The sequence below is a fragment of the Psammomys obesus genome, unplaced genomic scaffold (assembly GCF_907164565.1).
Source record: "Psammomys obesus unplaced genomic scaffold, mPsaObe1.curated_primary_1811, whole genome shotgun sequence".
Lineage (NCBI taxonomy): Eukaryota > Metazoa > Chordata > Mammalia > Rodentia > Muridae > Psammomys > Psammomys obesus.
In genome coordinates, this window is record NW_026590677.1 from 8,742,270 (window position 1) to 8,756,799 (window position 14,530).

Here is a 14,530-nt window from a genome sequence, read left to right on the forward strand (position 1 = left end):
GACTTCTAATTATATTTGCAAGTCTGAAAATATATTCAAGGAGGTTACATTGTTTAAAATGTGTTGAGCTTTCTTTTGTTGCCCAGCTTATATGTCAATTTGGGAAGCAGTCCACAAAACTTTTATTTACTTACTTATTTACTTACTTATTTAGTGTGGTACTGGAGACAGAGCATTTTACATACTAGAGAAGTGCTCTATCGCTGAACTACATCCACAACACATGGATACGTTTTAAAGACATTTTTCCAGGTCATACTAACTCCCCCTTCTTTCATATGATTCCCTGCACTCTGCCCAAGGTTTGATTGAGTCTTAGTATCTGCTTTGATACACTGCTAGGTAGAGTCTTTCAGAGGCCCTCTGTGGTAGGCTCCTGTCCTGTTACTTGTTTTCTCCTACTTTCCCTGCCCATCCCATTTGTCTTTCTAAGTGATGATTGATCATCTTACCCCGGGTCCTCCTTCTTGCTTAGCTTCTTTAGGTGTACAGATTTTAGTATGTTTATCCTATTGTATAGGTCTAGTACCCACTTATAAGTGAGTATATACCATGTGTGTCTTTCTGCTTCTGGGATACCTCACTCAGTATGATCTTTTCTGGATCCCACTATTTGCTGCATAGTGCAGGGAGAGTTAGTATGACCTGGAGAGGACAGGAGCTCCACAAGGACCAAATATATCTGGGCACAGGGGTCTTTTATGAGACTTTTTCTCCAATCAATGACCATGTATAGATATAACCTAGAATCCCTGCTCGGATGTAGCCCTTGGTAGCTCATTATCCAGGGTGGTTCCGTAGTAAGGGGAACAGGGACTGTTTCTGACATGAACTCAATGGCTGGCTCTTTGACACCCCCCCCCCCGAGGGAGGAGCAGTCCTGCTAGGCCACAGAGGAAGACATTGCAGACAGTCCTGAAGATACCTGATAAGCTAGGGTCAGATGGAAGGGGAGGAGGTCCTCCCCTATCAGTGGACTTGGAAAGGGGCAGAGAGGAGATGAGGAAGGGAGGGTGGGATTGGGAGGGAATGAAGGAGTGGGGAAACAGCTGGGATACAGAGTTAATAAAATGTAACATAATAAAAGTTAAAAAAAAAACTAAAAAAAAAAAAAGAAAGGGGCAGGATAACAAAAGACAGTGATGAAATCCAAAAAACCATTAGGTCTTACTTCTGGGCTACAGCTGGGATACAAAGTTAATAAAGTATAATATTAAAAAATAAAAATTTAATTAAAAAATTAAAGATTTTTTTCAGCAGTCGTTTGCTGTTTCACATCTTAATAAGATAAAATATATATTACTAGTTTTCCAAATCTTTAATACCATTACTGACATTTTTCTAATTATGCTGTATACCCAAACTTACATTATGATTTCTTACATTGATTATAGATTTTAGATTTTTCAATATATCTCTTATGATTTTAATCTGAATTGTTCAGTCCTGTCCCTGAAAACTGTTAAAGGCTTGGCTGACAATTGATGTGTTTTAGGGAAATGATAGGTTTCTGAGGGCTCTGACCTAATCAATGGATTAATTTTTTTTTGTTAGCAGTGAGGAGACAAACACCCCTCACTTCCACCCTCAGAAGCCTAAGAGTTCTGCTCTGCTTTTAGGGACCTCAGCTCAGTCTGGATCTGTCCTTTTTTCACTGAAAGGAACATCAGGTTTTTGAAGCAGTGCTGGAGATCTGCGTTAAAGCTACTTTAATATAAACTTAAGCCCAACAGTTGAGAGAAAGCCAGGCTCTTGGAAGAAATTAAGACATATCTGAAAGCATGAATATGAGCTTCTCAAAGAATGAATTGCAGAGCATTAGACATACCTGAGTACGGGTATGGACTCCTCAAGGGAGAGAAGGCAATTAATTGTCAACATTAGCCATATATAGTATTTTGGTGGCTCTCAGTTACACTGCAGAAAGTACTTAAGAAATCTCTTTTTCTTCCTCCTCTGATAAGTGAGATTATAGGGTAGCTAGAAAGATGACTCGGGTGGAATTCTGATAAAGGAAAACCAGAAGCCACTAGTATTGCACAAGTTGTTTACTACATGCCCTTTCTTTGTAAGTGGACTGTTGGGTGAGTTTGCCAGAAAACTTCAGGGTTTTCAGCTAAAAGGGAAGAAAGGCATTTTGCTCAAGGCAGGCAGGGTAGGAGGAGTCCAATAGCAGTTTGCTAGGAGTTGTTAATAACAGTGTGCTGGAATTCTTGCTTCTTTGCTGGCAGGAGGCTTTCATTGGATTCTAGGGTTAGGGGTAGTCCTTTTTCCTTTCTCATGTCCCCAATATTTCCCTTGTCTTTATATCCTGCCTTAGCCTGATGAATCCATAGTGGTATCCTTACTGAGAGTTGGTAGAAGCTAAGAGGTAGGGCCTGGTTGGAAGAAGCAGATCAATAGGGACATATCTTTCAAAATAGAACTTGTAGCTTGCCCCTTCCTATCTCTGTGTACATCATGTCAGGGAAAGTGAGAAGCCTTTGCCATATATTCTCTAACCTCCATGATTCAGCTACACCTCAGGCCAGATGCAATAGAACCAACCAATATAAAGGCTAAAAACTCTGAGAACACGAGGCAAAATAAATGTCTCCCCATTAAAATTTGATTTGTTCATGTATTTGTCCTGGTGACAGAAAAGTAGCTACTTTATTCTGATTTTGACCTTTGTGAAGCTTCATACTTCACAGAATCCAGAATCACCAGAGACAATCCCGGGGAAATATCTGTCAGGGATTATCCTTGATTAGGTTAGCTCCTGGGTATATATTAAATGGATCATCTAGGTTAGGCTAATCGAGGTGAAAAGACTCTTACTAAATGTGTGTGGGGCCATTCCCAGGGCAGAAGTCCAGGCCTGCATGAAAAGTGAGAAAGCTAACAAAATGTCTATCACATTCTGCTTCCTGACTGCAGATTCAATGTGGCCAGCTGCTTCCTCAAAGCTTCTTCCACCATGTCTTTCCTCCCATGACAGGTAGTAAGTACCCTTGAATTGGGAACCAAAAAATAAACCCATTCTCTCTTAAGTTGCTTTGGTCAGGGCATTTGATCACAGCAACAGGGAAAGTAAGGAAGCATTCTTTCTTGGCCTGATCTAAGTTAAGGAGTATGAGACTCCTAGTGGGTTGATTGATAGTTTTTCTTTAATAAATGTCCCTGTTGATCAACAGAACTCTCATTGCCTTAACTCATTTTTTCCTGAATTGTCTTTGTTTATCTATAGAACATTCATTACCTTCTGTGATATTAAAAAAAATGTCATATTTCTTACAGAGCATACCTTTCACCATTTTCTTAGGTTCATCCTTTCTCTGTCATATACTTAATATAAATATTTTATCACCATCCTATACTTTTTATTGTTTTGCTTAGAATAGGAAGGAGACAGGATGTAGATTTTAATGTAATTGCATGTGATAAATTACAACTTGGAGTCTTAGGAACTGAGCTATATTTATTCTCTAAACATAGCAAGTCCAATTTCCTCTCAGTCTGTATGTTCTCCTTGGCTGATTTTATCTTCTCCTGTAGTTTTTATTGCAGTCTTAAGAATGACAATTTAATTTAATACTTCTAGCAGACCTGTCTTATTCTACAGGCTTTTACCCAGTTGTCTAGAGCTCATTAAGGTCTGTAAAAGCAAACAGTCTGATATAAACAGTTTCAGACATCCCTAACTGAGCCTTCAGAAGGTGGAGAATGCAGCTGCAATCTTTGCATAGTTTTTTCAAGGCCTCTGTGAAGTGTTCAGGCTGGCTGATGTTGATAGAAGAGGAGTTTGGCTAGTTATTTGAATGAGCCCTTTTGCCTAAGGCAAGCAGGGCAGGAAGAAAGAATCCAAAAGCAGCTTGTTAGGAGTCCAATTGCCTTATCCCCCAAGGTCTCCTTATTTACACAAAAACAGGCACAATTTAACAGTAATGATGTCTTTTTAAACAGTGCTCACTACCTAGTGCCCCAGAGAGAGGTGGGTCCTCTTTGCCCGTCTCAGTTGCAGTTATAATACAAGCTATCTGCAACTCTAAAAGCCAGCTCTTTCTAAACATGATCAGCAAAGCATTACATAACACACATGATAGCAGGAAAGGAGACAGAACAGACATGGGATTTTAATAATCTTGTTAATGGAATCCAGACTTCTTTCTGTTACTGGGACAATTTTTAATCTTAAGTAAATAGTTCTATCTTGTTTTAGTAAACAAAAATGAGTATACCTTATGCTTAAAAAAGTTGCCAACTGAAATGTGCTGGCTTAAAATTTGCTCCTGAGTTTTGGCTAAATGAAAGCTTATTTGGGGAGTGGTCTCATGTAGCCCAGGATTGCCTCCAACTTAAAAAATCATTCTATCTCTACCTTCAAATACTAGGATTACAGGCCAGTGCCACCACACTCATATTCTAAGGTAAGAAAGAGGCAGTGTTTCTTCTATTAAGCTCTGCATCTGACTCCATTATGACTACATACAGGACAAAGAAAAAAATTTACATATTTCTCAATGACTGGATTGTGGTTGCTTATGCTCATCTTTAATTTTCAGCACAATATAAGAATGCATAGTGATCTTTCATAGCATATTTCTAAAAGATAGTAAGTTTTAAATATTCTTCATAAAATCTTTCTGTTGTGTATAAAATCAACCACAAGCAAAATTTAACTGAACAATTTTAAAAATTAAAGACAATACTAGCTTAACTATAGTCACACACATACACGTGAAAACCATAATGCAAAATACTTACCACAATTTTTAAGAGCTCACAATGGAGTTTGTTTCAGATGTGGATGGGACAGAAAGGATGCAGGCAGAGAATGCCCCTGTTTACCCAGTGAAATAGACAGTTCTAGGAAGTCTTTTACACTGGGCTGACAGGTTGCTTTAAGGAAATCCAGCAAGGGTTGAAACACAGTAAAGCTCTTAGCCTATTTGTGTTCTGGAGGTTTACAGTAATGCAGTTCTAAGCATTACCCTGTAAGGCATCTGTTATCTATTGTGCTAGGCCCCACTGCACCCACGCCTGAGTTTTTTGAATGAGGACACACGTACCTGAGTTTTTTTGAATGGGGACACCTGTGCTTGCGTTTTGTTTTGTTTTGTTTTTTTCTTTTTTGAATGGAAAAAAAAACTCAGAAAGGGCTATTTTCTTAAGAGCTAAGAACCATGCGGATTATACTCACGTGGATAAATATGTCAAGATACAAAGGCATGTTCCACACTACCATATCTGAGGTCACTATAGGCTTTAGACAAATCAAATTTAGCTATGCTAAGGACTACAGGTATGCCATAATAGGTGCAGAAAACAGCAATCGGAAGGGAGTGTATGCCCAAATCTCATACCTGTAATAAAAAAAAAAAAAATGGAATTGCCACATACAAATGACATGGAGAAACCCGAATAGACAAGGGCTGAGGATTCCCCTCACTTCACCCCAACTACTTAGAAGGGCTGGGGCCATGGGCTTATTGAATGTTGAGAAATTGAGAAAAAAACAACACAATCCCACACCTGATCTGGTCCATTCCACAGCCTTCTGAGTCTCCACTGACCCCTATTTCACAGAAAAGAATACCAACAATTTTAAGAAATTCTATCTACAACAAGAGTATTTACTCTTTGTTTGTTGAGCAAATAATTATACACACCTGCACTAAATTCATACTTTTGTATGACGCTCCAGAAAAAAAAGGAAAATTATACATGTGCTCCCCCAATACTGTTAAATTTCAGATTTTTGTGGCTCATTTTTTAAGTGTATTTATATATGCCTTAAGGAGACAATAATAATTATCCAAATTGCTTTTCAGCTGCTTTATTGACTTCAATTTTTTTCCATGCAAATAGGCAACACTGTACTGTTGACAGAAACTTACACTGAGTGGGAAGGCAATCTCCAATTAGAAGCTGGTAACATATGTCCCACCTGGCACATGGAAATAACACAATGCTCACCACACACGAATCAGTAAAGGCATGTCAGGAAAATGCAAGGAAAAGGAAAACAGCAGGAGTCACAGTATGAAGCTCATGGAAAATGGCTGAAGTCAAGGCATAAGGCAGAATTCATCATGATGATCATGGTGATTAGAGAGCTCCCCCATAAGAATACGGAGACAATTTCTCAACTGTAGCTCCCTAAGTTTCCTCCTGATTTCTCTCATCTCTTCCATGAACATTTCCATATCATCTCCATCTCCACCCAGCCCATCATTAATCTGCCTATTAGGTATGGCCCATCGAAAGTTAGGGGCAAGTCTGCGAGCCTGTCCTCTTCGGTTGTGGTTGTGGTTGTGGTTGTGGTTGTTCGCTGCAGGCTGGTGGCCATCACCTCCTCCCAAAGGGCGGTCTTCCTGTCCATTCTGCGGGGGCTGCTCCATTTCTTCGTTTTCCTGGTGGATATTTGCCATGATGAGATTTTGTTTTCTGGTTGATATTTTCTGAACATAAGTAAGACAGGGCAAGGAAAGAAACTGAATGCTAGGTGCAGGGATCAGTAAAATTCAGAGATTAATAAGAGTTTTCATTATTATTTTTCCCACCTTAAAGTCTCCAAGCAACCTCTAGGGAGCCTCCATTTCAAACCCCTCGCCTCCTCCCCAGCTCTTTACCCTCCCTCCTTCAAAGCCCACCATTTTTATTTCACAAGATCCTTTCCCTGAGCTCTGCAGGCACCAAAATGGAGGACTGAGCTAGAGTAGTGTGCAGTGGGAGCTCTCATTGGGGTCCCAGACAGGGCTTTCTACGTGCTCCTCCGCCCACCCACCCACCCCCACTGCCCCTGAACCTACCTGGGCGTATCACTTGCTGCGGAGTCCTCTCAGTGACGCGCCTCTGCTAGTAGACCTGCAGACAGGGTGGGATGGGAGCGACTCAGCGCGGGAGCTCAGTACTGCATCCCTTTCCCCTCCACCCTGACACCCACCGCCCATCCCCCCGCCACTTACCCAGCAGCCCATTATTTCTACCAGCCCTTCCCCATCCCGGCTCTCCAAAGCTAGGTCTAGCCCTCTTTACTACAGCCAGCCTCCCCTTCTCCGGGTCCCCTTAGCTCCTCCTCTCCCCTCCCCCCTCCTGCCACACCGCGGTCCTCGCCCCCGAGACCCGGCGACCCTTTCCATGCACAACTATGGTACTCTGTGCGGTGCAGAAAGCCACGGGGCTCTGCACCGTCCTCCACTGCGCGCCGATCCACCAGGAGGCTGTCGCCCACAGGAAGCTGTTACCCTCAGGGCTGCTGCGCGCGGGCCCTTTACCTGCTCCGTTTGCCTAGGGCCCGATGCCAGCCCGCCGAACGCAGGGAAGCACCGACCTGGTGGCCAGACGTGAATGACGACTGCACCCAAGGCTGCGTCTTTCTGCAGCTCCGGGTCACGTGAGGAGCCCGCGTCACTGCCAGGCTCTCTCCCTAGCCTTGGCGGCCAGTGCGACAGGAGGCCCCGCCTCCACCTCCCCGCAGTGCGTACCTCAGGCCTCTCTCATCATTCATCCATCCAGATCCTCACCAATCTGAGGACCCACAAGTGGCATCACAATCAGGAGGCTGGACTTCTCCCTTCCCTGTTTCCAGGGAGAGTCTGCACCATCCTCCATCTCTCCCTCCCACTATAGCCAGGTCTTGGCTTTGGCCTTTGAACTTCTTCTTAGCCAAATGCTTTTCCCAGGATCTCACTCCATAGACACCATGAGGTGGAGAAAGGGGTAAACTGTACATGTTTCTCTGTATTTCTGTACAACACACACGCACACACACACACAAACACACTTATGCACACAAACTCTCTCTCTCTCTCTCTCTCTCTCTCTCTCACACACACACACACACACACACACACAGACTCTCTCTCACACACAAACCCATAATCATCATGCTTCAGAAAATGCAAAATTATAAGTACCACTCCTTTTTTTTGAATGCTGGGGATTGATCCTCTAGCCTCATAATTGCTAGGCAAAATCTCTTCTACTGAGATATATTTCCGACCGCTCCACTCCCTGAACCCCCCCCCCCCCACACACACACACTTTTTAAACGTAAAAAAAAAAAGATGGGGACAATGCCTGTCTATATTGTTGGGGCTACCCTTGACTTTTAATCCTCCTATGTCAGCCTCTTTTGTACCTGTAGTTACAGGCCTGCACTGCCAAGGCTAAAGAATTCAGTTTTGAAAGAAATGCTTCATTCTGCGGAATGAGAAGAAAACACTTGCTGTTTATGTTAACGTGTGTATCACAAGAAAATACCTTCTCTAGGATTTGAATGTCAATTTTGAAACATGCTGTATTAGTAGGTTTCAATTTTTTAATTAAAAAGAAAGTACTCTTGCTGAATACAGCTCCTGATCTAAAATTGATCTGAAATAGTTCCTCCAGAAAGAAATCACAACTTTATATGATATTTTGTGACAGGGTGTCAGAATGTAGTCCCTGATGGTCTGAATTCACTGTATCAAACAGGATGGCCTCAAACTTGGAGTGATCTCCCTTGCCTCTGTCTCCTCCCTCTGCCTCCCAAGTGCTGGTTTTATATGAGATATCTCTGATTCCAGGACAAAGCCATTTTAATTCCTTCTTTTCTTCTCTAAACCTCTCAAACCACCCTATAAATATTTAAGGAGCTGAGAAATATAAAATATCTAGAAGTCACTCCCCAAACCTCTCCTCTGGTATTAATGTCTCAAAACATATTAAAAATAAGCAAATGATGGATGAAGCAATTAAATCTGATATGAAAACTCATCCTAAATGCAACTCTTTCTTCCACCCTAAACTCACTGTTTTTGTTTGGTAGTTATTTGCTTGTTTTGAGACAAAGTCTCACTTTGTGGCCCAGACAGGCCTGGAGTTAAAATCAGATTCTTTAAAAAATTACAGCTATGGCTGGAGAGATGGCTCAGCGGTTAAGAGCACTGACTGTTCTTCTAAAGGACCTGAGTTCCATTCCCAGCAACCACATGGTGGCTCGCAACATCTGTAATGGAACCTGATTCCCTCTTCTGCTGTACATGAAAACAGTGCTCATATACATAAAATAAATACATCTTTAAAAAAATTACAGCTAGAAGACAGATTTTTGGAAACATAGTATTGCTGTTTATTTACAATTTAGTAGCTATTCATTGTGAGAGAAAGAAGTTGCTTTTATTTTGGGTCTCAAAGTTCTGTATTGTCTCCTACTCTGATAAATGAGGTGGGATACTAGAGAAGTAAAGTACAGACACTTGGTGTGTTAAAGTTTGGGAGCTATCACATATAAAATTATGACTTTGGAGATGTTAACATATAGCTCCAAAATCTCAAATTGCAAAGGTGTAGCCAATAATTGCTGTTTAAAATAACGCTAGTGATTTCTAGATTGTGTCTCACAGTTAACTACTCTTCCTTTGTTAAAAATAAAATAGTTCAGACAAGTTTATCAACTTGAACAAAGAATGATTCAGAAACCAGGAAGCACATGAAGCCAGAACAGGTTCAAAGACAGTGCTCTTCAACATGGTCAAGCCATGTGTTTTGGACAGAAAATGAAAATGTACAGAGAGCAGAGCTGACATACAGTGATGACTTGATTGATTACAGCTTAGACTTGCCTTTTTTTTTTTAAGCATAATGTGCTAGTGAGCTTTTTGACAACTTGATACAAACCAGAATCATCTGGGAAGAGGGGCTCTCTCAATTTAGGAATTGCATCCATCAACTTGGACCATAGGCAATCCTGTGGGTATTTTCTTGTTTAATGATTGGTGTGCAAGGCCAACCCAGTTAACTGTGGGCAGTGCTGCCTGTGGGCTGGTGATCCTGTGTCATAAAAGAAATCAAATGAGTTCACCTTTTTTATACAGGTCTTTCACTTGCTTGGTTAGAGTTACACCAAGGTACTTTATGTTATTTGTGGCTATCATGAAGGGTGTTGTTTCCCTAATTTCTTTCTCAGCCTTTTTGTCGTTGGATTGGAATTGGAAAAACTGTGTGCTGTTACTTTTTCATGTGTTTTTTTTTCTATTAAAAGACTCATCTGTCAAAAAAAAAAAAGAAAGAAAGAAAAGAAAAGAAAAGAAGAAATAAATCAAGTGAGAAAACCATGGAAAGCAAGCCAGCACACATTCTTCCATAGTCGCTCTTTCCTTCAGTTCCTGCCTTGGCTTAACTCAATGTTGGGTTATAACCTGCGAGCCAAATAAAGTATTTCCTTCCCCAAGTTGCTTTTAATCATGGTGTTTTATCACAGCAACAAAATTCAAATGAGAACACAGGGTTAGAACAGTTCCTACCCAACTACTGACTTAAGATGGAATGCTGTGGAGAGCTGACACTGAGTTTTTTGTTAGAAAAGTATACTTCAAAGTTAGGCTTTCATTTAACCTTTTTCTTTAAGTCACCTTGCAGTTTCTTGTGTAACTGTTCAAGTATAGAGTCACCTTTAGGCCAAATTTGGTTTAATCTAACATTATAAAGACTTCTGTGTTAATGATATTGACTGGGAGGATGACAAATTAGATGCATAAAGTGGGCTATCAGACAATTCTGGGTTCAGAGTCAGTCTGCTATAATAATGATATGTAACTATGCATCAATTACTTACCAGTATTTTTGTGCTTAAATAGTGAAACAGACTATTAAAAGAATATGGTTGCATATAATAAGAAATCACTGCAGAGCCTAGCAAATTGCTAATAAAAGTTGACTCATTATTTTTACTACCATCAAATTGTAACTAACAATATTTTAAGAGTATCGGTGTATGATTTCCTTTGCTGTATTACGTTGTCAAATCCACATATCTACTTTGTATATTTAGTGATTTACTGTAATTTTTTTTTTTTTTACAAAGTAGGTGAATATTTTAGGAACGAGTGCATCCATACTTAAGGTAATTGTTTGTTGTTGATGATGTTGCTCTGGAGGCTATAGTGCAAAGCAGAAAAGATTTAGTGGGTTATATTAAAAGAATCCCCTGAAAATAGATGAATCATTGTGGCATAACCACTGAATATGAAGTTTATCAAGTAGATTTTTATTTTTTTTCAGTGGGTGCATAGTTGAACATGACCATTTTGACCCATCGTCAGTAAATCTTTTGTTTGTAGCCACCAAATTTTCTTGAAAAAAAAAAACATATGTATAGTCTTTCAAATCAAATTTTCTATATGAGATTGGTTATAATAAAGTTTTGAAAGTGAAAACCATCCTGAAATTGCTATTACATTTATAGAAATAATGGGAGAAACTCATTGAGATCTTTTCCTACCATGGAGTTTTATGACAAGTTAAAGGTGAATAACAGCTGTTGACAACATAATTTCCAAAATTTCCAAGACCAAGTTAGAAAGACATCAGATTCTGAATTTGGGATACTTGTTTCCCAAAGAGCAGAGAACTGATCCAGTGGCACTTTCCCTTAAGTAATAGATGAGAGGTATGACACTAAGGAAAGAAATAGTTCACAGTTGGAGAGGTGTGGTTCTTGTAGTTTTATCTTTTTGTTTGTTTCCTCCTATCGCGGTATATGGCATTGTTCTAGTGTGTGTGTGTGTGTGTGTGTGTGTGTGTGTGTGTGTGTGTGTGTACATATGCTTGCAAGCATAATGAAACTCTTTAGTGAACCGTGGTTTGCGGTTTGCTTTGGAGGTCAAAGGACACTTGCGTGCAGTCAGTTCTCTTCTTTTACAATGTGTGTTCTGGGGATTTATATCAGGTCATTGGACTTCCTAGCATGTTCTTCTAGCTGCTAGCTAATGGATGACAGTATTAGATTGCTTATGTTCTGCAAAGCCAGGAGAGTAGGGGCCTCAAAGAATTGTGCACAAAGCCTTGGGATGAGATTCACTTCTAATTATTTTAATGGATCTGCTTTACTGGTGGGATTTTTGAGATACTTAAATGCTAGAGAAGCCTGGGAAGAACATTGTAAAAATGTATAGTGGTGTAGCAAGGTGGAGAAAGGGCCAGACTGTTTTTCTTCCAAAGTTGCCAATTCTAAAGAGGAAAAAGAAAAAAAAAAAAAAAGCCCTCCATGCTGGCAGGGTCCAAAGTTGAAGTTGAGGAGACAAAAATTTGAGACTCGGAGCTACAAAGTAGGACAAACAGACCTACATATTATAGTAATACCAATATGAAAGTTACATGTAAGATGCTGTGCAGTCTTCAGAGATGGAAGCAAAACCTAAGAAAGCTACTCGGGTTGGAGCCCTCATTATTGGAATCTATAAAAATCTAACTGGAATCTCAATGGTAATTAATTACATGGGAGATTAATTACATGGGATTCACCCTAGATATTGGGTGAAGAGGTGCATTTTGTTTTGTTTTTCTGGTTGATGAAGGTTTAACCTCATGACTTAGACAAGTTGGGTAAGAGCTCTGTCATGGAATTACATCACTAGAACTAAGACTTGTCTTTTTATCTCTCCTCTGCAAGCTTTTACACCAGTAAACCAAGCACACAAACACAAACAAGGAGGACTGTTAGGCAATAGAACACCTCTGTCCTTCACATCCCATACCCAGGAATCACCATTCTAATTGCCCTAAATGGGCTAGAAGGACTCCAAATCTAAAGTATGGTTGACTATTCAAGACAAAAAAAGCCAAATATTCAACTGTCCGACTGCGTCTATTTTAATTATTATAGTTAGCTAACTATAAAAGTTGAAGAGCAATACTAATATATAGTTAAGCCCATATCCACTGGGAAACCCAAGGTAAAGGCATATTATTGATTCACTGTTGTTTGTTTGTTTGTTTCCTGATTTCACCAACACTTATTAAGGACCTTCATTCAAATTCTGGTGCTATCAGGCTTACAAACAGTCACAGCAAGCTTCTTTTTTGCTAAAAGCTCATGTTTTTGATTCTTTTTTTTCACTACTGGTGTATGCCTGCTAGGCAAGAGCTCTAACCTTTGAGGTATATCCCCAGACCTTCTTTGTCAGTGTGCTTGTTTGTTTTTGAGACAATGATTCACTATGTGACTCCCACATATTTGGTTGGAGTTTATCCAGCTTGACTGTGTTAAATTCTCTATTTTCTTCTCATTATGAATGTTATACTTGGAAGAAGTATTCACTTTCCTACTGGAGATTGAATCCATGGTATTCATTGGAAAATATGTATATCCTTGATAGCATTTGAGTAAACTCTAATTATTACATTTTTCCTCTTTGAATTGGGCCTATGGTTTGTACTAGATTAATGAAAGGTATTGGCCTAGTTTGAACTTTTGGATCGTTATGGAAGCACGACAAACCCTTAAGACTCTTTGGAATGTAGATTGTATAGTCCTCTTTCCTCAAAGGCACAAGCAACTAGGGTAATTAATATTTATCTTCCCAGGTACTACTAGTCATGAAGTCCCTTAACAATTTGTTATCTGTTAAGACAACTGAATCTTATTGAATCAATTAGCCATATCTTTGTTGAGTGACCATTTCATTCTGTTTCTGTCAAAAATGGGCTTGCACTTAAAGTTTGGAAAGAGGTTTTGAAAGTGTGTAGGTTCAAAATAAAATTGTAAGCTGTTTCAGTTTGTAAGCACCATGGCTATCTTAGCTACAGTCTTCTTTCTTTCTTTCTTTCTTTCTTTCTTTCTTTCTTTCTTTCTTTCTTTCTTTCTTTCCTCTTTATGTATATAATTACCATTTATTAAAATTTATTAAATTTGTATCTCAGCTATGACCCCCTCCCTCCTCTCCTCCCAATCCCACCCTCCCTCCCTCCTCTCCCCCCTTGCCCCTCCCCTAGTCCACTGATAGGGGAGGTCCTCCTCCCCTTCTATCTGACCCTAGCCTGTAAGGTCTCATCAGGACTGGTTGCATTGTCTTCTTTTTCATCAAGAATTTCCTTATGGCAAACAACAACTTCTTTGGATTTGGGGGCCATTCTTACAAATACTGGTTACTGCACAAATATTTTTACAAATGAGTCCTGGGGTACTGATTAAGTTAGAGAACAAAGCCACCAAATTTTGCCTGTCACAGTGCAAAATTATGCACGGTTCATACTAGAAATGTGAAATCATGCCAGTGGAGCTATTACCTTGAGCAGCATTTTTAAGTGCAACCATAATTGGAACTGAAAGCCCATTCTCCAGACATAACAAAGGACAAGTCTCTTAGCGTGAATGAGACACCAAGGGCAGTTCTTTCCCAGTGCCTTGTTTTCCTCTATCTTGTAAGCAACATTTCCCCTTTACAATCCTCTCTTCAGCCTGGGTTCTCTCTGAAGCAAGAACTCCACAAGAAGACCAATAGAGTCAACTAACCTTGGCCCATGGGGTCTCACAGACACTGAAGCACCAACCAAAGAGCATGCATGGATTGGACCTAGGATCCCTACACATATGTAGCTGAAAGGCATCTTGGTCTTCAAGAGGGTCCCTTAGCAATAAAAATGGGGCTACCTCTGACATGGACTCTGTGACCTGCTTATGGATCACCTCCACCTGAGGGGAAAGCAGCCTTACCAGGCCACAGAGGAAGACAATGCAGATAGTCCTGATGAGACCTAATAGGCTAGGGTCAGATGGAAGGGG

The 14,530-nt window shown here is 40.2% G+C and overlaps 1 protein-coding gene across 2 annotated transcripts; it reads right to left on the reverse strand.

Annotated features, from left to right (window-relative positions):
• Nucleotides 1-5,802: 5,802 nt before the first annotated feature.
• Bex3 (brain expressed X-linked 3) lies at nucleotides 5,803-7,282 on the reverse strand. Of its 2 annotated transcripts, XM_055608295.1 has the most exons (3): nucleotides 7,260-7,282; nucleotides 6,795-6,849; nucleotides 5,803-6,443 (listed from the first exon to the last, which is right to left on the reverse strand). In XM_055608295.1, exon 3 carries the CDS (start codon nucleotides 6,411-6,413, stop codon nucleotides 6,051-6,053), a length of 363 nt encoding a protein of 120 aa, XP_055464270.1. In that variant the 5' UTR covers nucleotides 6,414-6,443; nucleotides 6,795-6,849; nucleotides 7,260-7,282; the 3' UTR covers nucleotides 5,803-6,050. The 2 variants fall into 2 exon arrangements, with proteins under 2 accessions (XP_055464270.1, XP_055464271.1); XM_055608296.1 differs by lacking the exon at nucleotides 7,260-7,282 and having other exon boundaries at nucleotides 5,803-6,395.
• Between the last annotated feature and the right edge of the window lie 7,248 nt (nucleotides 7,283-14,530).

What these genes read in the sequence shown, in the direction of transcription:
- Bex3 (XM_055608295.1), bottom strand. Translation starts at nt 6,413, where the DNA reads ATGGCAAATATCCACCAGGAAAACGAAGAAATGGAGCAGCCCCCGCAG.